Source organism: Patagioenas fasciata, chromosome 5, assembly GCF_037038585.1.
Source record: "Patagioenas fasciata isolate bPatFas1 chromosome 5, bPatFas1.hap1, whole genome shotgun sequence".
In the NCBI taxonomy this organism is placed as follows: domain Eukaryota; kingdom Metazoa; phylum Chordata; class Aves; order Columbiformes; family Columbidae; genus Patagioenas; species Patagioenas fasciata.
This window is the reverse complement of record NC_092524.1, coordinates 67,716,856-67,740,888: the sequence shown is the minus strand read 5'-3', so window position 1 is coordinate 67,740,888 and position 24,033 is coordinate 67,716,856. Positions and strand designations below refer to the sequence as shown.

At 45.5% G+C, this 24,033-nt stretch overlaps 1 protein-coding gene across 12 annotated transcripts in view; it reads right to left on the bottom strand.

The window, feature by feature from the left end:
• The window catches only part of KTN1 (kinectin 1), an 83,746-nt gene that overhangs the window by 5,091 nt on the left and 54,622 nt on the right, over window positions 1-24,033 (bottom strand). For 3 of the 12 annotated variants that reach the window (XM_065838560.2, XM_065838563.2, XM_065838567.2), the window contains 22 exons: window positions 23,910-23,978; window positions 23,040-23,077; window positions 22,288-22,378; window positions 22,055-22,123; window positions 20,455-20,492; window positions 19,715-19,805; window positions 19,533-19,610; window positions 18,650-18,687; window positions 17,568-17,658; window positions 17,413-17,481; window positions 16,997-17,034; window positions 15,988-16,078; window positions 13,925-14,011; window positions 12,037-12,126; window positions 11,396-11,476; window positions 10,781-10,870; window positions 10,597-10,689; window positions 9,222-9,293; window positions 8,696-8,779; window positions 8,397-8,480; window positions 5,591-5,674; window positions 4,237-4,329 (listed from right to left, as the gene is read on the bottom strand). In XM_065838560.2, the coding sequence (XP_065694632.1) occupies window positions 4,237-4,329; window positions 5,591-5,674; window positions 8,397-8,480; window positions 8,696-8,779; window positions 9,222-9,293; window positions 10,597-10,689; window positions 10,781-10,870; window positions 11,396-11,476; window positions 12,037-12,126; window positions 13,925-14,011; window positions 15,988-16,078; window positions 16,997-17,034; window positions 17,413-17,481; window positions 17,568-17,658; window positions 18,650-18,687; window positions 19,533-19,610; window positions 19,715-19,805; window positions 20,455-20,492; window positions 22,055-22,123; window positions 22,288-22,378; window positions 23,040-23,077; window positions 23,910-23,978 (1,659 nt within the window). The remainder of the gene's footprint in view (window positions 1-4,236; window positions 4,330-5,590; window positions 5,675-8,396; window positions 8,481-8,695; window positions 8,780-9,221; window positions 9,294-10,596; window positions 10,690-10,780; window positions 10,871-11,395; window positions 11,477-12,036; window positions 12,127-13,924; window positions 14,012-15,987; window positions 16,079-16,996; window positions 17,035-17,412; window positions 17,482-17,567; window positions 17,659-18,649; window positions 18,688-19,532; window positions 19,611-19,714; window positions 19,806-20,454; window positions 20,493-22,054; window positions 22,124-22,287; window positions 22,379-23,039; window positions 23,078-23,909; window positions 23,979-24,033) is intronic. The other 9 variants (XM_065838565.2, XM_065838570.2, XM_065838566.2 and 6 more) reach the window with 8 other exon arrangements.

The following is a 24,033-nucleotide window of genomic DNA, read 5'->3' as shown; positions in this document are numbered from 1 at the left end:
TCATTTCTCAATTTTGTGGGTTAGTTTCAGTACCCTGAAGGAACAAATATGCTCATTTGTGAGCATGTGTTTTCGAGTCCTTCTTAAGAAGAGAGACACTGTTGCTAGGTGGAAGTGGCTGGAAGACTTTCTTTTTTAATCTGAGAGCTATTTTAAGCTGGGTTTTTAGGCTTCTGGGGAGACAGCCTTTTTTTTCCTTTTCCTCAGAAAAGAAAAGCAGCAAAAAGGGCTTGGGGATGATGATAGTGTTCTAATTCCAGTCTCTGCCAATGGCCACCTGTCAGGAGAACTGTTGAGACAATTAACATATTTTTACTAATGAAGGCTTAATTACAGGTTTATTAGGACTGTTTTTCCACACTCCTCTTCCGAATAAAGCGATGGATATTCTAGAGGAAACCTGGTTACGGTTCCACAACGTGCCCACACAGTCACAGTGAGCAATGCACGAGCCAGGGGTGTTATGCAAATTAAGATTAAAGCAATTAAATCAGACTAGCTTATTGGGGCCACCTCAGGGCACACTGCATGACACCCGGCTCAGGAGGGCTCAGCACGGTCGCCAGCCACAAAATACCATCGCTGATGGCAATGCTGTTCTGACGTATCACTTGGATAAGCTGTAAAGACATCATGGGGGCAAGGAGTGTGGCATTGGTTTGTAAAAGGGCATCTTTTTTCCCTCCATCCTGCTGCAAACAGGGACACGGAGCACCCGACTGTCACTGTCACACCTGCTGGCAACACAGCAGAGGGATCAGCAGAGCCACCGTCCCTCTGATGAGCCCACAACAAAAGGGTCGATCAGCATCCACCAACAATCGCTCTGCAAAAGCGATTTCATTCCTGCTAACGACTACGAAGGCAAAAGCTTTCCTGCAGCACTCCTCAGAGGACTTCGAGCTTCCTCTCACAGCACTTTCAGCAGTTAAAAGGAGTCGATATAAATTACTCCACACAGAGTCACAGAATGTGAGGGATTGGAAGGGACCTGGAAAGCTCATCCAGTGCAATCCCCCCATGGAGCAGGAACACCCAGCTGAGGTTCCACAGGAAGGTGTCCAGGCGGGTTTGAATGTCTGCAGAGAAGGAGACTCCACAACCTCCCTGGGCAGCCTGGGCCAGGCTCTGCCACCCTCACCAGGAACAAGTTTCTTCTCAAATTTAAATGGAACCTCCTGTATTCCAGTTTGAACCCATTACCCCTTGTCCTGTCATTGGTTGACACCGAGAAGAGCCTGGTTCCATCCTCCTGACACTCACCCTTTCCATATTGATCCCCATGAATGAGTCCCCCCTCAGTCTCCTCTTCTCCAGCTCCGGAGCCCCAGCTCCCTCAGCCTTTCCTCACACGGGAGATGCTCCACTCCCTTCAGCATCTTGGTGGCTGCGCTGGACTCTCTGCAGCAGTTCCCTGTCCTTCTGGAACTGAGGGGCCACAACTGGACACAATATTCCAGGTGTGGTCTCCCCAGGGCAGAGCAGAGGGGCAGGAGAACCTCTCTGACCTACTGACCACCCCCTTCCAACCCACCCCAGGTACCATTGGCCTTCCTGGCCACAAGGGGGCCAGTGCTGGCTCATGGTCACCCTGCTGTCCCCAGGACCCCCAGGTCCCTTTCCCCTACACTGCTCTCCAACAGGTCGTTCCCCAACTTACACTGGAACCTGGGGTTGTTCCTGCCCAGATTCAAGACTCTACACTTGCCCTTGATTATATTTCATTAAATTTTTCCCCACCCAACTCTCCAGCCTGTCCAGGTCTCTGGATGGCAGCACAGCTTCCAGTGTCAGCCACTCCTCCCAGCTTGGTGTCATCAGCAAACCTGCTGGTAGTGCACTCTATTCCCTCATCCAAGTCGTTGATGAGTATATTGAATAGTACTGGTCCCAGTACCGACCCTTGAGGCACTCCACTAGATCCAGGCCTCAACCGGACTCTGCCCCATTGACCACGACTCTCTGGCTTCTTCCCTTCAGCCAGTTCGCAGTCCACCTCACTACCCGATCATCCAGACCGCACTCCCTCAGTTCAGCTGTGAGGATGCTGTGGGAGACTCTATCAAATGCTTTACTAAAATCAAGATAGACCACATCCACCACTCTGCCATCATCTATCCACCTCATTATGTCCTCATAAAAGGCAACGAGGTTGGTCAAGCACGACTTCCCCTTGGTGAAGCCATGTTGACTGCCCCTAATGACCCTCTTATCCTTGATATGCCTCGAGATGGCACCGAGGATAAGTCGCTCCATCACCTTTCCAGGGATGGAGGTGAGGCTGACCGGTCTATAGCTACCTGAGTCCTCCTTCTTGCCCTTTTTGAAGGCTGCAGTGACATTTGCTCTCCTCCAGTCCTCAGGCACCTCTCCCATTACCCGAGACTTGGCAAAGATGATGGAGAGCGGTCCAGCAATGACCTCAGCCAGCTCCCTCAGCACCCGTGGGTGCATCCCATTGGGACCCATGGATTTATGGATGTCCAGATTGCCTAACTGCTCCCTAACCCAGTCCTCATCAACCCAGGCAAACTCCTCCATTGTCCTGCCCGCCTCTGGGGCCTCAGGGGTACGGGGCTCCCCAGGACAGCCATGGCAGAGTAGACAGAGGCAAAGGCGGTGTTCAGTAACTCTGCCTTGTCTGTATCTTCTGTCACCAGGGCACCCACCTCGTTCATCAGTGGGCCTACATTCCCTTTGGTGTTAGTTTTATCTGCCACATATTTGAAAAAGCTCTTTCTACTGTCTTTGACCCCACTCGCCAGGTTTAATTCCAAGGCAGCCTTAGCTTTCCTACTTGCCTCCCTACACCCTCTGACTACAGCCTTATATTCTCCCCAAGTGGCCAGCCCCTCCTGCCATGATCTAGAAACTCTCCTCTTCCACTTTAGCTTACCGAGCAGTTCCCTGTTTAACCACACAGGTCTCCTGGCTCCCTTCCTTGACTTCCAATGTGTTGGGATGCTCTGATCTCGAGCTTGGAAGAAGCAGTCCGTGAATGCTAACCAACTATCTTGGGCCCCTTTACCTTCAAGTACCCTGTCCCACAGGATTTCCCCTACAACTGCTTGAAAAGGCCTAAGTTGGCCCTACTCAAGTCCTGTCTTGCAACCTGTCCTATCAGCTAGCGCTCCTTTCCCCCTCAAACAAAAGCATTTCCTTCCACCCCATCCATCAGAAGAAAATGGGTCATGAGTTCCATCAACACTGCTTAGCTGTGTAAAACATGCTGGGAAGGCATCTGCTTCAGGCTTCTCCTGCCCAACCACCTTCTGGAATGTTGTTCTCAGGTTACTTCGAAGCTGGTGTGAAAGCTCTCCTTTCCAGAGGGGCAGAAGCCCAGTCACAAAGCCACAACTCAATCACTTGCATATGTGGTGTCTTTTTAGGGCCAGTACTTGGCAGACCGGCTACACCAGCAGTTCAGCAGCCACCTGTGCTCAGGTGAGTCACCTGCAAGCATGACAACAGGCCACCCCAGACAGAGTCCACCCCATCCCAGACCCTGCAACCACAACAGCCTTCCTGGGGGATATTAAACCACCACCAATCTGGAGAGCTGCCCACTCACAGCACGAGGCTCAAGTCTGTTGCTTATTGAAGCTCAAGCTAATAAGATTATTTTACTGCTGGACCACTTCTAGGTCAGCACAAATCTCCAAGAGTAGATGAATTTGGGCACCTACCAGTGGCCAAGGACAGGTTTTTGCCCACAGCTGCCCACACCGGAGTGGCCAACATTCTGGCAAAAGCCATCCCCCTGCCTTAGTGTTACAGGCACAGCAGACTGTCTTCTGCCTTTGACGTTACAGTTGCCAGCAAGTGCCAACCCAACAGTTAATATTTTAAGCTCATTTAGTATCCTGCAGATGTATTTTCAGCTTCTCTTCTTGAAGGGACAAGTCTGGGGATCTTCCCCAGATTCTTCTCACTTCAACCCAAACCAACAACCCTTTGGAAGCCCAGATCTCATGTCCACAATCTCCTTGCAAATTTGAGCTATAGGAAAGAGGCCATAATGCGGATGACAGTGGAACTCCCAAGGCTTAAAGAGATATCAGCATCCCTGGGATACAGCTCCAGGACATCACCCTGACAAGTTTTAGGACAGAAATTTTCATCAAGCCTTAATTTACCATCAGCAGCACACGTCCTGTTCCTGTGCTGGACCTCACATCCCAAAGTTCAGAGTGTTCATGATATTTGGCATAGCATGGGCTCAGAAGAAACACTCACCGACTCTGTACAAACGTCGCTGTTTTCTATAACATTGGCATCCCCAACAACTTTTCCAATTTCTCTCTCGAGAGCTGCCAAAGACTCCTGGGCCTGCAAGGGAGAAACAACAATTAGCAAAGGTTGAGATGCAAACCCCCATCTTTCCGAGAGCACTAGAGAGACAGAAAATCACTGTTCAGGAGGAAATCTGTTTTATGCCAGATTTGCTCAGGGGACCAACACATTTGCCAAGATTGACATGTCTCCTTACAATCAGCATGGTGCATGTCAGACTGCCTGCATTTGAAAGCAATTCTGCGGGGAAGCTTTAATAGTCTTGTGTCAAGTTATTAGGTAAAAATTGTGCAGCACATTTTTCATGCAAGAATAGCAGCCCAGGCAGGTCTCCAAAAGCCTAATCACATATCTGCATTTATATGGAATATACCACGAACCAGGGACATCAGCACAGTTCACTATGTATGTCAACATCCAATATAATTGTTCTGAGCAAAATAATTTTGAACGGCTTATTTCAGCAGGTCTCTTTTAGCTTCTCACCTCCTAGAAGCGCGTTTGTGATCGTGTGTCCCTGGGCACAGGACAAGACCTGCCCCACCAACAAGACCTGCTCCCCGCTCCAGTCCTGCAAGAATTCAGCCCAATTTCCTTAACGACGCAGATGGAACACAGTGTTGCACAGTCTGGAGCCCCAGCTCAGCCGCTCTGCAGCCTATTCTTGTCTCCATTTATCAACTCTCCCATGAGAAGTTCATTTTTGGGGTGACAGACAGCACTGAGACCTCTCATGCTTAAACATTTCCCACCCCAATCCATCTCGCAGGAGCGGCTGTTGGGGAAGAGCAGAGGAAACCCTCCTGCTCGGCTCATCGACTTTGCGTGGAGCTGACTCTAAAGACCTGCAGTCTCCTGGGTTATAGCCGATTTGTAACCACACAAAAACGTGCAGACAGCTTGTAAAGCAACTTGTAATCCACTGTGCCATTCGAGACTGGATTTAAAAGCTTCAGGCTGTGGTGTGGGTCTTTTGTTAGGCTGCGTTTCTTTAATTATCTGTCAGCCACCAACTGCCACTCGTTTCCACTGGCATAAAATTATCACGGACAAGAGGCTTTCAAGAAGGATAATTAAGCAGAGCTGTTCGTTGCATTTTTATCATTTCAACAGACACGCAGGTGTCTTGCATGAGCTCTTACACAGTCCTCGTCATTTGGGGAACCAGTGAGTGGAGCAGAACCCCCCACCAGGCACCACTTTGCTCAGATCACCACATTTTCCAGCACTGCAAGACCACAGATCTTGAGGGTTTCGATAACATTTAAATCTGCATCTGTTAAAGGTCTCTGCTCACCTTGGGCAAGTCACCAGCCACCTTCTGCCTCTCGTTTTGATCCACTTTGAGTTTTGTTAGTGTTTCATTTAGCTGCGTTTTCAGCTGCAAAACAGTAACAAAGAAAATCAGTTTCCCTCACACACGCAGAGAGATTTCATCTGTCTGTCCCACAGATTAACCCAGTGCACACTGATTGCAAAGGGAGTAAGATTACTAACAATTATTGCACACACTGGATTAGTTGACATGTATGATGAGGTTTACAAGGACAGTGAAGGAAGAGAGACTCCATCTGTAAAGATAAATGTAAAGAATGGAAACTACAGAAGAAAGGACATGGTTGGCATCAGCTCCATTACAGCTGGTTTCAACTTCTACACTATATTGCCAGTAGGAATATTAGCAATACTGACAGCATATAAGCCTTTCCAGCACTCTTATCACATAAGTCAGCCAAGACTTCAACATAATTCACAGTAAATATGCAAAAAATGTAGATTGTCATCTTCCCAATTCAGGCTAAACAGTCACTTTACTGCTGAATAAACCAAAAAGCTCTACTTGTCATCTTCATAAAGCACCACTTACTACAACTTTGTTGACTTAACCAGTCTGTTAATGTCACATCAAGGCATGAATCACTGACAGGGGTATATTAAGTTGTCGATTGTGTTTAAGATTCAATCCAAAAAGCGAAACTATTTCGGTGAGGAGGGATGAATACTCGGTACTGGCTGCCCTTAAACTACAGCCTTCCAAAGGATAGCAACATTATTTTTTTAAAGAAGATTTCAATTGCTCTTCAACACAACATACAGAACCAGCCACAGCACTTGAGGCTTGAGCCTCAAATCAGAGCGCTAACAAGAAGCTCGAGTGCCAATTCTGTTGAATTTGTGCCTCTGAAGTGCACTGTGCTAATGTTCACTATTCCTGCTGTCAATCTTCTTGGGAGCCAGCAGGGGATTAAAGCAGCAAACAATAGGCTACTCAGAGCCCTGAATTCTCCCCGATTCCAAACCTCTGCATTGTATGTGTCTCCCCTTTGGAAGGTTTCCCCCTCTGGAGCACCTGGATGGCTGGGTGCTGTTTTTAATACATTTTAAGGAAGTGTTCAAGCTCTTCTGCAGTTTCAGCTTCTCTCCTTGCTCACCTTATAAATTAGCGAGAAATAAATTTTGAAAACCCATCATTTTTATTCACCAGCCTCCTACCTACCGCAAAAAACACAAATCTATACTGGACAGCATTCCTGAACCATTTACATGCAGGTAGTTGTTTACCACCCCCTCATGCTCCCACCAGCACAGCATCATCCGACTGCAGAGTCAAGTGGCCCTCGCAGGGAGCTCAGCTTTTTAAGCTTTTGTTGTTACAGACATAATAGATTGTTGCCTCTTATATTCGAGAGGTTGGTGTTCACTGATTAACTCCAAGATCCGCATTCAATTCCCACTTCCCTCGCTTTCAAGACGCGAGGCTTTGCTTGCTGAGGCGGGATGTTGATCGATGCTGTACTAGACTTGCCAAGTATTCTATTAAGCAGATTATTATTGTGGTGATTTTTGTTTAACTCGACTGTTTTAACCCAGTTACATTAGCAGCAGTACCCTGGTGAGATCAGCAGCTCAGTCTGCAGTGACAGAGCATCCCATCAACTACTCTAAAACCCAAAGACGTGGTGACAGAGACAAATTTTCCTCAATTAGGGCTCAAAAAGCAGGAGAGCACCGTTCAAACACAAGCAGAGGAAGGATCAACTGCTCCTGCAGCCTTAAATTAAACACCCTGAAACAAATGAGAAGTGAAAGGAAGACTGGAAAAACAGCTTCCAGTGTAAGTTGGGGAATGACCTATTAGAGAGCAGTGTAGGGGAAAGGGACCTGGGGTCCTAGGGACAGCAGGGTGAGCATGAGCCAGCACTGGGCCCTTGTGGCCAGGAAGGCCAATTGTACCTGGGGTGGGTTAGAAGGGGGTGGTCAGTAGGTCAGAGAGGTTCTCCTGCCCCTCTGCTCTGCCCTGGGGAGACCACACCTGGAATCTTGTGTCCAGTTGTGGCCCCTCAGTTCCAGAAGGACAGGGAACTGCTGGAGAGAGTCCAGCGCAGCCACCAAGATGCTGAAGGGAGTGGAGCATCTCCCAGGTGAGGAAAGGCTGAGGGAGCTGGGGCTCTGGAGCTGGAGAAGAGGAGACTGAGGGGGGACTCATTCATGGGGATCAGTATGGAAAGGGGGAGTGTCAGGAGGATGGAGCCAGGCTCTTCTCAGTGACAACCAATGATAGGACAAGGGGCAATGGGTTCAAAATGGAACACAAGAGGTTCCACTTAAATATGAGAGGAAACTTGTTCCCGGTGAGGGTGTCAGAGCCTGGCCCAGGCTGCCCAGGGAGGTTGTGGAGTCTCCTTCTGTGCAGCCATTCAAACCCGCCTGGACACCTTCCTGTGGAACCTCAGCTGGGTGTTCCTGGTCCATGGGGGGATTGCACTGGATGAGCTTTCCAGGTCCCTTCCAACCCCTGACATTCTGGGATTCTGTGACGCTGTATTTGCTGTTGGCTATATCTGCACTGTAAAACATTGATTCTCAAGAAGTTTCAGGGATGAAAGTCTTACAGACTTTGGAAAAAGTCTTCAGAACCAGACATGCTATTGTTAGGAGCAGAGAAAGAGACAAATTGTAAAAGTCAGACTACATAAATGATTGCAACGGACAAAAATATCAAGCTGAAGAGGTTAGCAGAACAGACAGGATTTGAAATAAGTCTCCGCTTCATAAGTATGCTGGGAGCCTACTTTGGGCCCAGCGGAGAACAAGCTTCTTACCAAATTTAACTCTTCATTCTGTCTTACTGCTTCAGAATATGAATCATCAAGTTTTTTCTGCAATTCAGTCAACAGATCTTTGAGCTGAAATGAAGTTTAGAGTTTTAAGATTTGTCTCCTTAGGATGCCCACTCTTCTTCTGCTCACTTATTAGTGTGTCGCTCTACCCTCAGGTCACAAGCACATCAACTCCTCAGCCACAGGGGCTAAGCATTACATTAGTTTGCCAGCCAACTTGTAACCAAGCAAAAAAACCAAACAAAATAAAATCAAAAAATAATTTGGTCGATTATGTTTACCTCTCTGACTTCTGAAACATAAGTAGATCGTTCTATTTCTGCCTTTTCTAGTTCACTTTCCAAATGTTCTCTCTCTTTTTTAAGCTAGAAACAGAAAAACAGAGTTAAAACAGATGTTTAACATCTTCATGTAGTATAATTTTCTTATTATTAGCTAATAGTTTCTATCAAATACTCCCTGACATTTAGAGAGCATTTCAAATCCACCGATTGCCCAGCAGAGATTTAAACTACAACATTTCAAAAAGATAACAAGAAGAAAAGAATCAAGCCCAAGATCATCAACAAGGAGTAAACTGCTCAGTCTCATAGGAAAGAGCCCCAGTGGGTGAGAACAGAAGTAAAAAACAGGACAATATCCAGTACCCAGCTTCAAAAAACCACTGCCCAAAGGATTTTTGAAGTGCAGCACAAGCTGCGCTACTTGTAGAGAAGTCTTAGGAAGTTTTGACTTAGAGCATAAGCCTAAATCATGTTTTAAGCAACAGAAAGCTTTCAAGAGAGAGAGAAAGACAATTGCACGTACAGTTTCAACTTCTTTGATTTCTTCCTTTAACCTCTCCACCTCGTGCTCCAAAGAAACGACCGAAGAACGCATCTGCAGCGTCCAAGAGAGATAAAGAGAATTGTGTTTAGTTGGGTTGGTCTAAGACAAACTCTCCGTCTACACGCAATCTTGCTTCTATGATTTAGAAATAAAGGATGAAATCACAGCGACTGACTCAAGTAAGATGCTCACGCAAATAATTCAATATCCTTAGTCTCCATGAGAACAACTTTCTCGCTCACATATTTAGAGCCTGTAAGATCTGGAATATAAGGACTAAGCCAGTTGTCCATTAGCCACAGTAGGCGAAATATCTTTCCTAGACAGAGGAAGATCCATCTCCCATATGCAACCAAACCCAGCAGATTCAGCCCTATTAGAGGCTGAGTAAGCGCAGCAGATGGTAGCACATCTATAGTTCACAATCTGACAGCCTTTTATAGGCCCCTCAAACAAGACGTTTATAAATCTGTTTGCTCCAGGCTCATACTCTGGCACTCAAATTTACTAAGCAGAAATACCTTAGAAATAATTTATTTGGGAAAAAAAACAGTTTGACCTACTTTAATTCTAGATTAGGAAAGAAACATAAAAGGCTTTTTTCTTCCCATTTTTGCTAGCAACAGAGCCTTCCTGAAAAGGAAAGCTTTGCAGCTGATTTCAAGTGTAATTAGTTAGCCGTAATGGATTAAGCACTATTTTAACAGCTTCCAAAAAACTGGTTTTATATGATACTTAAATTTTAGCACAAAGAGTCTACATCTGTTCACAAACAGCCTTTGAAAAACACAGGTGCTTGAGAGAAATACAGTCTGAGTCGCCAGGATCAAAAAATGTATATTCCTAAGCACATTAATGGGACACATGTACATTCCTGAATCTTTGGCTTCCTATCCCGCCAGCATTAATATTACTACGTGTTATTCGACTGCCTCCTGCGTCACCTGCAAAGGGTTGTGACACAGACCGGGTGTAACAGTCAAATACCTTCTACCTGTGCTGGTCATTTGTTCTTGCTGCTCTAAAGATGGCAACAGGAACAGCCCCACAAATTTAAAGACATCAACAATTTCTCCACTTCTTAGCGTTTTTTAAATGGAAATATCTTCCTCAAATAAATAAATAAATCACTCTTAGCACGAAACTGAGTATCAAAGCACAAAAAAAATATCCTATTTTTACAAGGAGGGGTTGTTCCTATTGTACTGGTTGCAGACCTCACCTTTTTCACCCACTGGTCACACACATCAAACCAGGCGGCCGGGGATGTTCCACACCAGCCACTGCAAACACCCTTTGCGACTTCAAGCAGAAACCGCCCAGCTGCCACAAAACCCAAAGCAAATCACAGTACCTGTTTAAGTTCCTTCTGTGATTCTTCAACTTTTATCTTCCATTTGCTTTCTTCCTCTTCCACGCTCCTCTGTAGCCTTTGCAAAATCCCCTCCTAAGAAGAAAGCGAGGTTGGCAAGGTTGGGAAGCTGGCAGCAGAAGAAAGGCGGCCAGCAATATCACACGGCAATCAGCATCCCGCTTACCGTCTCGGCCAGGACCGATTTGTACTTCTCACACTCGAGCTGCAGCAGGACGTGCATCTCCTCGGCCTCCTTCAGCTTCTGCTCCATAGCCTGGCAGAGGAGAACAGCGAGAAGAGTCACATCTCAGCTGATGGATTTGAGTTCATAGAATACCAGGCTGGAAGGGACCACAAGGATCATCTGGTCCAACCTTTCTTGGTAAGAGTGTGGTCTAGAGTCCTATTATTTATCTCATTTCAACAAGCAAGTTGGTATCGTTCATGTTTGCAGGTCTTGCTTTCCAGCTTATGCAAAGACATAACAGCAAGTGCTGCATTTACCTACAGCTCTCAATACTCCAACGTGACCTTTACAGGAGTTATTGCAGGAGCACCGAGTTACCTAAAACCAAACTAATGATTTGCAAAAGGGCCCCGGGATTTTGAATTTCACAAAACTCCACAAGATCCTTTTCAAAGATGCAAATACATTTCTGATTTACAAGATGCAAGTATCCATAAAACTATTTTCTTGTTTATTGATTTGAATTCCACAATCCAGAGCACAATTTGCAAGCTTTACCCTGGAAAACGCCCTATGCCAGGCACAAGAAAGCTGCCCACCGTTCATGCCTACCTTGACATCTTCGGATCCCGAAGCCTCTCTCAGGTATTCTTTAGCCATCTTCTCAAACCCACATAACCATTCGCTATGACTCTGTTGGGAAAAGCATTTGGTTAAAGCCAAGAATACCCTCAATAAGTGAATTTTCAGGATGTTTTCCTCCCAACTGCAGGCTTATTTTTAAAGACTATTTCTAGTTAGACAAACTTTAGCACATTTGAGAATATTTTTAAGCGTGAATTTTCAAAGCCTCTAGATGTTATAGAGGTCAAATGCAGATGATATTTTTCCAGCCCCTCTTCACATCATTCCCACAATCCAAACCACACTAACCCAGAGCGCTACCCTTGCAAACAACCCAAAGCCACCAAGAATAAAACCTGGAATCACCTGGACCTCTGGGAACAAAACAAACCCTCCTGAATCACATTAACTGGCAGAGAGGCACATAATGTATGGTAATTTTTAATTGTTTTAACACTTTTATTGAAGCAACCTCCCGCAGCTTTGCCTCTTTGCTGGTGGCAAGCGCAGGTACCACCAGAAGAAGACACGAGTCCCACTGTAAAAACCTTGGGGCAGAAGGGACTGTGCGGAAAGGCTCAGCAGGACCTGAGCTCCCAACAGGAGGGTAGAAAAGCCCCTTCTCTTACCACATTGGAAGGAAAAGAGACTTTAGGGAACAGCTTCTGGAGTAGCTGGCGCGTCTCCACCTCGGCAGCTTCCAAATGTTGCTGCTTCTCCTAAACCAAGAGAAAAGGCTCACGTGAAACAGGGCAACACGCTCCACAGACCTGGTAACAGCCTCTTCTACACCTAGAGTAATTTACTTAGCCCAGAAAGTCTTCTTTTAAGTGAGAAAGGCCCTACAGTCTCTAAAATCGCCAGTAAATTGCTTCAAAAATTGACAGTGAATTGCTTCAGAATTTGGCCTTCACCTTTGTTGGTGCTTTTAAGCTTTTATTTTCATTAAGTTCTCCTCCAGCCTAGCCTGTTTGTACAGAAATTACACCATCGCTCGCTTGTTCACAGCACAACACGAACTACACTGAGCTGAGTAACTGCATCCACAGATCACACCAGCCCTGCCCCTCAAACGCAGCGAAATCAGAAACAAGTTGGGTCAACGCTTCGCAAAAAAATAAATCCATGCTTATTTCACATAATTTTAGGGGGAAAAAAATCGCCATAAATCAACATCACGACATCAAAACCAGAGAATTAAAGTCAACAGGTAACTTTGTGTTAATGCACATTTGAACCAGGCCAAGAAAGCAAGACTGTATCTTCTCAATATTAAATACTCAAGAGGGACACCCTCACACCCTCCTTCCCCAAGCTTGGATGCAGTGGGAAATAATTATTAGAGCTGTGTGATAACCTCCAGGTTTTCTTTGTCATTGCTCTGCAAATATAAATGCACAGAGCCAAGGGCCCCACGGATCCATCGTTCCATTTATTTAACATTAGAAGCGGAGCAGCCACAGGAGGTTCGCTCGCTGTGCTTGTGGCAGATGGGTTTAATTCGGGCATACGACACTCAGGCTCCTGTGTAAGGTTAAATGCAGAAAGCCTGAAACCCAGCACAGAAGGCAGTTTACAGCAAAAATCCTTTGCTAATATTTAGTTGCTGTTATTTTCCTCTTTGACACCAGCGTTACTGCGCGTCGCTGCTCTGAGCTCCCCTGCTGCAAGAGATCGGTGGCGTTAGGAGGTCGAGATGCAGACACAGAAACGAACAGGAGACACTGGGCTGTGAAGCTGTGCCAAGCGCTTTAGTTCTCAGCAAATTAGGAACCACCAAGAAGCAGCAAACGGCTGTTGGACCAAGTTTCCGACCGCAAGGGAAAGCGTTGGCACACAGCTAAAGCGGGTACGTGGGGCCGAGCAAAGAGCGGAGACGTCGCCACAACACAGACACACAATCCCAAGCTTGAGCTCCTCTGCTTCTCCCCACCCGACTTGGGGTTTTATTTCGGTGCTTTTTATCTCTTTGAAATCTGCATAATGACAATTAACGCCAAATCAGGCTCGTAGCAAACGCCTTCCGGAGCGATTCGTGCCCCGTATCATTTTGAACATTGGCTCTGACTGGCGAGCTTCGTACGTTTTCAAGGAGGAAATTCACACTGCGGTGACCACTTTACTGAGAAGCTCCCAGGTTTTTAAATCATAATCTAGTCTGAGTTCTTCACAGATCCAATAAATTCAATGGAGCATGGTGAAAGCCCTGTAGATGAAAGCAGGTTGCTCACCAGCATGGCTTTTATTCTAGAGCTCTCCACAAAGAAAACGCAATTCACAACAGCTCTAACAATTACGCAGATATTTAAAAAAACAAAAGAGCATGCCCACAAACTAAAGATAAAATAAAGAAACCTAAAGACAACAGGAAGAAGCAGAGGTGAGTATATGAATGACCACTCAGAACAGACTATATTTAAACTGCAGTAAAAGTTAAACGCCTCCGTTTCATTTAAAAAACCAGCTGCAGATCTGCTTCTAGCTTAACACATCGCTCCCAGCAGTTAACATTACAACCTTGGCGGTCTTGTTCACTTTGTCCTGCAGCATTTTTTCTGTTGATGCCAATGCTTCCATTGCTTTCCAGTTTTTCTTCCGAAGGTCCTAATCATTTTTAGAAAGAACGATTTCAGTTCAGCCAATATTCAAACTGTTTCTGCTTTTATTTCAGAGATATATTTTGCATTACATTCCACCATTCGCATTTAAATGCTGGTTAACGCAAGGTGATTTTTGCCGGGTGACGTACACTAGCGAAAAACAAGTGTGATGTTCAAAGTCTGAATGAAAAGGGGAAATCAAAAGAACGCCAATTTTTGCCCAACCTGCCCCCCATATCCAAAACTGATCCAGGTGTTACTGCAGAGCGTGTCGCCCACACTTTGACTGCACTTGTGAGAAGAAAAGAGGGAAGTTTTCAGAAGTAGTGAGGAACACAGACACCAAACCACAGCTTACACAACAGAGTGTTAGGCAGGTCGCGTTGCAGAACCCAGCACGGCCCCGAGGACACAGGGAGGTGCGCGCACATTTACGCCCCTGATCTCGCAACCAGGTTTAGCTGCGTAAATCCTTGAGCCTCAGCCCAAATCTGCTACGCCAGGGCTGATTTTAGAAGCAACAAAGCTCAAGGCCTCAGTCTGTAGCGTTTATCCACGCAGCTCTCTCTGCGGGAGGGTTCTGGGGTTTCACCAGTGGCGAGCACACCCCAGATTGCATGGAAACATCCCCATCCCATGCTCCTGCATCTTTCTTGGCGAGGTCATCAAACGCGTACTCCACAAGACGCCAACACACAAGCTCCGTCAGGAGGCCAGGAGCTTTATAAAAAGAGCCTCGCAGCTCTTATCTAGGAAGGATGTTGGGCCTTGTAAGGAGGAGATTACGGCGCTTGGGATTTAGATTAATTTTTTTTCAACCTTCAGAGCAATCTTTAGCAAAAGGGTGTTTTGGAAAGACTGCATTTTGTTGGGTTTTTTTTAATTCACCACACAAAGCGGCATCCAAATCCTGGCATGTACCTACGCTAGTTTTACTCTACGGCCTCCATTTGCCTGCTACCCTAAGGGTTGAATCACAGGGTGTAAAAATAAGGTTGGATAAAGTCACGATGTGAAAGGCTGGGGCCTATGGGCACAATCTGCCCCCAGCAGCAGCCACATTCCTGCCTGCACCACCAAGGGGATTTAGATCTTGCAGTTCCCCAGGAAACACAGGTTCTACCTTTCCAGTTCATCTGTCTTCTGAGAATAACCACACACTTTCCCTCTACTTTATTTCAGCTCTTCAGCAACACTACTTGCTCAAGAGTTCACATTCTCAGTATCTTCCTTGTGCATCTTCCTTATACTGCCCCACTTTCAGGCAATAAAGTTTATTGTATGGTGTTCATTGGGTTTTACAGGCTATCAAGGAGAGACAAGCAAGCTAAAAAGCCTGTATTTTAACAACTTTATTCCATATAGCTTAAAAGATGCCACTGTCTTGCCTTGCACAGGTAATGCGTTCCAAGAAGGTGACTTCACAGCGCTGTGATGGAAGATACAACCTTTACTTCCACCCACAAACAACCCATGCTGCATCTGCTGCAAAGGAAGGCTCGCTGTCCCTCACCTCCTTCACCAGGTCAGGATTAGTCACTGTCAGGACTGGGAGGAGCCAGATCTGAGATTCCTGAAGGTAAAGCCTGCTCGTGTGTCCCCACAGAAGGACCACAACTCAGAGCACAGCCCCCTCCATCCTCCCTCCCCAAATCCTTTCTTCTCCCCTGGGCAAAGGCCATGTTTCTGAACCCAAGCCTGAAAACGTCGCTACAAGTTGTGTCACCCAGCAAGTCTCCTCCATCTCATCAAATCAGCGACTTGTCAAAAAGCTCAGGAAACCTGGAGCAATAAAGCTCAGTCACTCCCACAAGAAGAGGAGAAGAGTGTCCAGGGGACACAATGCAGCAGACAACAGTCAGAAACATTTTCTCAGCAGAATGCCCAAGGGCACTGAGGAGTGTTGTGCACACAGGTTTGGTTGTTTTGGGGGGTTCAGGGATGGGTTTTTGGTGGGGTGCAGGGGGGGAATTTCCTTACGTTGTTCTTTTTCCTCTGTTGCTCAAAAGCATTTCTCTGCGAGGCAAGTTCGTTTTGGAGACTGGCGATTTCCTTCTCTTTCCCTGCAACCCTGCATTAGCAAAAAGAACCATAAACAAGTCAGAGGACGTTAAAGAATTTCCAAGAGAAGCACTAACACCCTTTCACATACACTAATTTCCTTTCCAGCAACACTCTTTGAAAAGCTGCTCTCAGTGACTTGGCAGCACCGCTTGCTTCCCACTGCTCCGTGAACCGCGGGCTGCCAGAGCAAAGCCCATTGTAAAGCTGTTGTTTGCCTACAACAGTCATCTGCACACATTTATCAAGGCCACGGAAAGGCAACACATTAGACGAGGATAAATCAGCCAGCCCACGCTGGTAACACCACCACAAAACAGGCATAGCCTGCTGGATAAGAGCATTCTTTCTCTACAAGCACCTAGGTCACAATTTATAAGTCATTTAACTTAAAAGAAAAATAATTCAGCCAAAAATGCATGACAGCGGCAATTTGTGTAGCACAGTATAAGCTGGTATTGCATTAGCTCCCAATAGTTCTTCAGTGCACTTCAGCTCTACGTTATAACACGCTTTTACCCCTGAGATTTCTCCCTAGGAAAAGATTTCCACCAGATGATTTTATAATACAAACAACCCTCTAACTAAGCTGGAGTTCCAAGAAAAATGCCTGTCACTTTTGCTTGAAACACGAACATTTAACTCTTCAGACGCACAGCTGAGCTGGCACGCATTCAAAATTAAATCAATCACTGTTTGCTTCCATTGTGGGCACAACATACTGCGAGCTCTGTCTGCAGAAGACTGCAGCTGAGTTATTAGCATGAGCAGAGTATCTACGTTCAAGTTTCATTAAAGATTACTTTTTTTACCAGCCATCTCTCACACGCTGATATTGTACATTTGGCATTTATTTCCTCTTAAATTTCCTGAGCAATAAGTGAAACGAAGCGCTTATCTATCACATTAAACTTCTGGCAGTACTCACACTTGCAGAAGCTCCTCGCTTTGGACAGCCAGAGATGCCTACAAATAAAATAGATCAGAAAGTCCTTAGGAGCAGATCAGCGACAGAGAGCGATGCAGAGGGTGTGATCTGCCTTGTTAACCAGGTGTTGCTGCAACATTAAGGAGCTGCACTCTTGGCCTTTGAGGAGTCCTGTCCAGCCTCCTCTGGCTGTGATACGGTGTGTAAAAACAGGGCTGAAAAGCCAGACAAGACCACAGTAGGTGTAGGAAAGAGCTGCAAATAAAGGGAAGCAGGAACAGACAACGGAAAAGCTGTCTGAGTGTAGTTCAGCCCTGCAGCACGGCCAACGCAACTACTGGTTTTCCACATCATCCATACAAGCTACCACCACCCGCTTTGACTTCACTCGGTAACACTGCAACGGGAAGCCGTACCTGTTTGCAGCTCTCCTGCTTTAGCTCTTGAATTTGAACTTGAAAAGATTCATTTTCCTTCTGCACATCCTGTTGAAAGAAAAGAAATACATATATATACACGTACACACAATATATACGCTCCTTACAATAGGATGCTTCTATCAGAAGTTTACCTGTAATTGTTTAACTTGGCTTGCAATTTCTCTCTCTTTTTCTTCCACCTCAGCTTTCAACTTCTTCATTTGTTCTTCTTGCCCTTTCAACCTGCAGAGAGAGTTTAGAAAATAAGAAAAAAAAGGGTTAAAGTAAGAATGTATGTGAAAAAGGGACGCACACTCTAGCTGGGACAGTGTTTTCAGCAACAGAGAACAACTAAGCTTAGTATGTTATATACAATCATCAGTCACATGGAGGAAAAAACCATTGCACTATGGCTCTAAACGCAGAAAACTAGCAAAAATAAAGCCAGCTGTATTGCAACCACTCACCTGCTAAGAACTGGTCTGAAGTTAGTTATTTCACATGTCAATCAGCAGATTCATTTACTCATAGCTGATCTCAACAGCACTCGGAGCAGAAGCAGGAGAGGAGCCGCGAATCACCTGAGCAAACCCTGCGAGCTGTGACAGTGCCAGGGACAGTGTCCCAAGGGTGACCTTTGAAGGTCCCTTCCAACCCAAACCATCCTGTGATGCTATGAAAGGTGAGGTTGCCTGAGATACCACCATCTGGCTCTACAGGAGTTTTGCTGGGAGGGCAGCACATGGCAAGAGCCGCATTGAAGACAAAGCCCTTTTCGGCACAGCCTCGTCCAACCTTCCTCTGACTTCGAGCAGCCAGACGAAAGTAGAGTCAAAACAGAGGAAAGTCTGGCAGTTTCTCCATAAAACAGGAGAATTGGCTGTTGCATCTCAGCCTGAAAATTGCAAACTGTTCATTGCTTTTAACCGACTCAGCCACAGGCACTTAAATCCCCATTCTTCTAAACATGCTAAACAGAAGGAGAAATTACCACCAGACGCATGAAGTAGCAGCAGTTTCACTAGTTAGTAAAGCCCTCGGCGATCCCTCAGCGTCGCAAAGCGTGCGAGCGCTGCGATTACACGCGGCTGCAGACGCGCGTCCATCGGCACCAACTGCTTCTTTTAGCAAAGCCCATAGAATTCTTGAAACCCATTCATACATTCCAATTTCAGCTAAAGTGAGCGCCTATTAACAGCAGGCGCTTGAGAAAACTGCTACTAAGTGTACTCACAGGCTCTCCAGGTCCTGGACTTGGGACGCAGTAGATACCTAAAAAACAAAGCGATTGCCAACCTCATTTTTGACGGCACGGTAAAGCTTTCCACTTAACAGCAACTCGCTGCAGGAGCGGGGGCACCACCCAGGTTGCGAGACATTTGCCAAAGAAATAGCAGAAATTTTGCATCACACGTTGCTCTGAGAATATCTAAACATAAAATGGATTTTGGAAGCGCAGCTTATGCCAAGCAACCCAAACTTCACACCAGCCAATTTCTCTCCATGCCACCTTCCCCTGGGATGAACGCCTGTGTAGACATTCACCCCAAATACGAATGCAACTCAGTTTCCCCAATTTATCATTGACAAAAAGCCAAACTCAACTAGAGTACCATCGTCCTGGAAAAATTCTTCCATTAAGTAACACCTGGTTTCAAGGATGTCCAGTCCTGCATTTTGAACTCCAATGCAGGAAATGAAAAGCCAAAATATTTTGACCAGCTACGGCTTCCACAGCAGGTAAAGGCAGGAAGGAATCGCAGTGAAGCCTGAGCGCTTCAAGAGGAGCCGCTACATTCAGTTACAGTGGGAGTTTCTCCATGACTTTGTCTATGAGCTTCCAAGTTTTCAGACCGCTAAAGCTCCTCATCAAGGACAGTATCATCCAGGTTAAAGAAAAACTCTCAGAACTTGCTATTTATGTAAAACCTCTTTTGGATGAACACAGCTGAACTAGCAGGCTCTCCACCGGACTACCAGTTCAGTCAAGTAGGATTTTAAACATCTCTGTAGGTTGAAGCCAATGTAAACCCTTTACAAAAGGTAGAGGACAAAACCAACATCTTCCAGCTCCACCAAGCAGCACTCCCAAAGCAGATTCATTCTGCAGGACATACCTGTTGGAGCTGCTGTAGATTCTGTTGTTCCAACTCCTGAACTTTACTGGTTAATTGTGCGATTGTATCTTCCTGACCCTACAGGGGGAAAAAAGCAAGTTTAGAAGTGTAAATGTAGCTTTTCCACAGCCAGAAATACTGCAACAGAGTTTATTTCCCTTTAGAATACTCAGGAAGGTTACCTGCAGCCATTCTCCTTTCTTAACAATCTCTTTCTCCTTCTCTTCCAATAAGGCCTCCATGGTTTTCACCTGCTTTTCCTTCCCCTTCAACCTGCACCATTAAACACACAGCATAAACCCTTTGTCTTTTATCATCCCGTGCTTTGCAGCACACAACAAACAAAAGCAGTCTGTGTGATCAAAGGCACAAACACAATTCACCCACTAAAAATCAACGTGTGAACACTTTCGCTTCAGTCTGGATTAGCAGGAGATGCCCTTGATCAATGGTACCGCTCGTTAAGCGAAATCAGACAAATTCTGAACTGACGTATATTGCAGGGATTTCATACACGTGTGCTTTCCTCATCTAAAAATAATCCCTCCCTCCTCCCCAGCTGGGAACACAAGGGATTGACGATCATGACTCAATTCTCATTTATCCACCCAGCTACAACACAGATATTACCAAGGTAAGTTTGCCATAGTCCCTTGCCTAAGTCCTTCCCTCCTGACTTGAATTTCACCCTTTGCAGGTTAAGTGGGGCTCATAAAGCCATGCAGCACTTTGCCTTGTTGGCCACCTCCGACACAACCGGGTATTTCATAAGGAGACACATCTACCAAGACCAGCATTAAAAGTCTGGCTCACTTTGTGCAAAGTGCAGACACCAGGCAAGAATACTCTAACTTAAAATAGACCTGGGCAGGGAGACCAGCAGTGCACAGGGCAGATAAGACATGTTAACAACTGTACTTACAGAGTCTGAAGTTCTTTGACTTGTGATGTGATCGACACCTAAAGAAAACAATCAGCAGTTCAGTGCACATGGTAGAGACACATAAATGCTATCAACTGCTCTAAGGTGAAATACAGCAAAGAAAACATCAGACATTACTAAAATAGGCGCTCTTTGTTACAGATACATCAGCATTAACACGCCTTTTTTGTGAGAAAATAAATGAGAAGCCAAATGTCTCCACTATTTACTTTCTCCACATTTAAAACGCAACTTCTAGAGCGGAAAACGGTGCAAATGGGAACACACGCAGGCCCAGCTCAGCACCCTGCCAGCACAAAAGCAGCAGACACTGATGAGAACCATCTCAGCACCAACTGCAGCTCAAACCAGAGCCGCCAACCCAGGTCATTTAGATATTTGTGCAAGCGAGGGCTTTTTAGTGCTCTCTGCAACCTCAGTGCTCCCTTAAATTCTCATTCTACGGCTGAACGTGGATTGAAGAAACAAATTTAGTAGGAATATACCCTTTGAATTTTGTATAGAGGCCTGACAGGCTGTGTAGATACTGGCTGTCCAAACAGCTTAGTTAGTCCTCTACCCCAACACAGAAGGAGCTTCCACATTGCCAAAAACCTCTGTTCCACTTGCAGGATGCCAAAAGCTGCGTCTACACCACCTTTGGAGCAGGTATCCCTCATCTGCAGCTTTCCAGGGATGGCAACTCTAAACTGCATTTTGTTCTGGGCTCTGTGTCACCTCCAGGGAAGGAAAAAACACACAAATAATTCCTCCAGTTCCTGGGAGTTTGCTTGGGAGGAAAAGCCTGAGATGGAAACACGTTCTGTGATGCTTTGCCTAAAAAGGACAAAACTTTAACACTAAGGCAAGGAGAAAAGGAGGTGACATGTTGGAATGTAGCTAGAAAAACCAAACGAAGTGCAGACCAAAAAATACAACCCACACAACCAAGCAAGCAAACTTCCTGATAGCGCGATGGATCCAGCTGCCTGCAGAATGGGCTCCCTAAGGAAACGTGGGGACCCGCTGTTTCGGACACAAAACAGCAAGCATGCCAAAAAAGCCAATACTCCTCCATTTCTGCATTCCTGGTGGCTAAAGTAAAGCTTACTCTGCCAAGACACGCTTTCTTTGGACACTGGAAAGAAAACAGTCTTAGGTTTACCTGGAAACCAGATAGTATTTGGGCCAGGAATATTGTTAAAGCAACACACAAAGGCCAACAAAAGGAGAAGCACCTTCAGCACTTGAGATTTCAGAGCTGTCAGCAAAGGATGTCCCAGGGTTTCGTGTTTACTACATGGAGAGTATGCAATATGCCCAGCCAGAGCTAATGCTACAATGCTTCAAGTCATAGCAATTCTTGTCCAATTTCATGCTACAAGTCCAAAAAGCTTGGGCATCTAGAGGACTGTGATTTCAGAAGGACAGCAGTATTTACACTACATATTTACAGTTTTATATCCAAGAATAGCGGAGCTCTATCACTGAAAACTTCCCTTACCCAATGATGTTCACCAGTGAAAGAAAAACTAGGACAGAAATGAGGGAGCAGCGCATTCAAGGCTGGGTCACACTTCTGGCACTACAGTTATTTTACCTGTTTTTCCATCTCATGCTGGGAATTTCCTACTTCTTCTTTCAGAGCCTCTATTTCCTGTGTCAAAGCCTTTTCAATGACAAAACAGACAGGATTGGACAATGGAAACACAAAAACGCCACAAAAATGGATGCTACAAATTCATCACTGTAGAATGCCATGCAGTAACAAATAAATGGTAATCAGAGGCACAGACACAGAAAAAGAAAGGTAGATATTGCAGAGATAAATACCTGCACAGTCTTCTCCTTGCTTGCTACTTTAAGGATTTCAGCTTGTAGGAGTTCTTCCACTGATTTGATTTTTCCATCCTTCTCATGGATCCTTAAAAAGATCAAAAGAACACCATTAGCCAGCTGAACAAATGCGCAGCTGGGGCAAATACCCAAGTTTTGATTCTGCTCTCGCATCGCTAGGCTCTGGCATCCACAGCGGGACCTCCCACTATTGCAGGTGCCACCGCTCACTACAACCCCAAATTCAGACAGAACGAGCAGGAGAAATAGGAGGAATAAGAGTGGCAATAGTGTAGAACGAGCTGGCTTTATATACCATTAGTTCATATGTTAAATTATTACTGTCTAAAAATACAAACTAAGGTATCAGTAGTCCCTGGAATGACACACACTTAACTTCATCCTTCAGTAGACATTCCAGCAAAGTATTTATCCACCTCAAATATATACATAGAGCAAATGAGCTCATTCCTTTTAGAGTGTTAATGAATAAAAACAATTTTCTGACAATTCAGTGCAATTCCTTGTTTAATCAAAGTTAGGCTTATGAAATTAATTGCTTACCAGAGAAGCAACTGCATTTTCTAAAAGGTATTGATCTGACTTGATGTGCTTCCAAAGCGATAAAGCTTCCTGACACACACATTCACCCCTCACCCAGTTAAAAGCAAATCATTCCAGCAAAATACTTGTAATCATGGAATACAGACAGAAGCAAGGATCAGAAATTAAACTGTGCAGTAACTTACACTTTCTGGAGTTCTTCCACCAGTGATTGGAAGGAAACCTGTTCAAAACAGAGTTTCAACTTAGGAAAATAGAAGAGAAAACAATCTGCAAGCGTTGAGGGTTAAGGAGTAGAAAGCTTGAGCTCTTTGGCACTGGGGAAACTATGCAGGAGCCTGAAGTTTTCATCCATTTTTAGCTCCTGAGAAAGCTGCTGTTGGTCTCGAGTTCTGGCAACCCGATAATACCAGGTGTGCTGCAAGTTCCAGGAAAGCAAAAGCAAACCCACACCATCTTTACCAGGAGAGGCTGAGGTTCAGGACCAGCGTCTGATCAGCTAAACCTTTTCCTATTGGTGCTACTGCCGTCTGCACAGGTATTGTGCCGCTCTTCTCCCACAAATGATTTCCTAGAAACTAAGTGGTGTCCTGAGCTGTCCAAGCAGAGCTGGATGTCAAGGAAAGGCACCGAGCACACATCAAAAACAATGATGCTGTGACAGTGTTACTGAACAGAGCCATAAAGAGAAGGGGGCTAAGTCACACCTGCCCCAGTGGGAATGAATCAGAGTCAGAATGAAGCTGATGCAGAATGAGCTGCCTACCAGCCATGCTTGCTGGAAAAAGACAACCCACAGCCATCTTGGTACGTGGCAAACTCAAACCAACCCAGAACTGATCGGAACTTTTACATTTGCCACATTTCTGACACTTCTGCAAAGGATTTATTCAACAGAATTATCAGCTTCCAGACCAACGCTGGAAGAAAACAGGATGCTCCGCCAACAGGCTTCAAAAGACATCTTCACCTTTTTCCCTTGACTTTTGCAACCACAGCAAGATTCTTTCAGATTTAGCTTAGGTGCAATAAAAGTTTTAGATGAAAAGTACTACCTGCTCCGACTGCTGAATTTGCAAGCTTTGAAGTTCTTTTCTCAAGGATGAATTCTCCGTTCGCAGTGCCTTTGAAAGCAAACACACAGATAATGAAAGACTCATTTGTTGGGGAAAAAGAGTG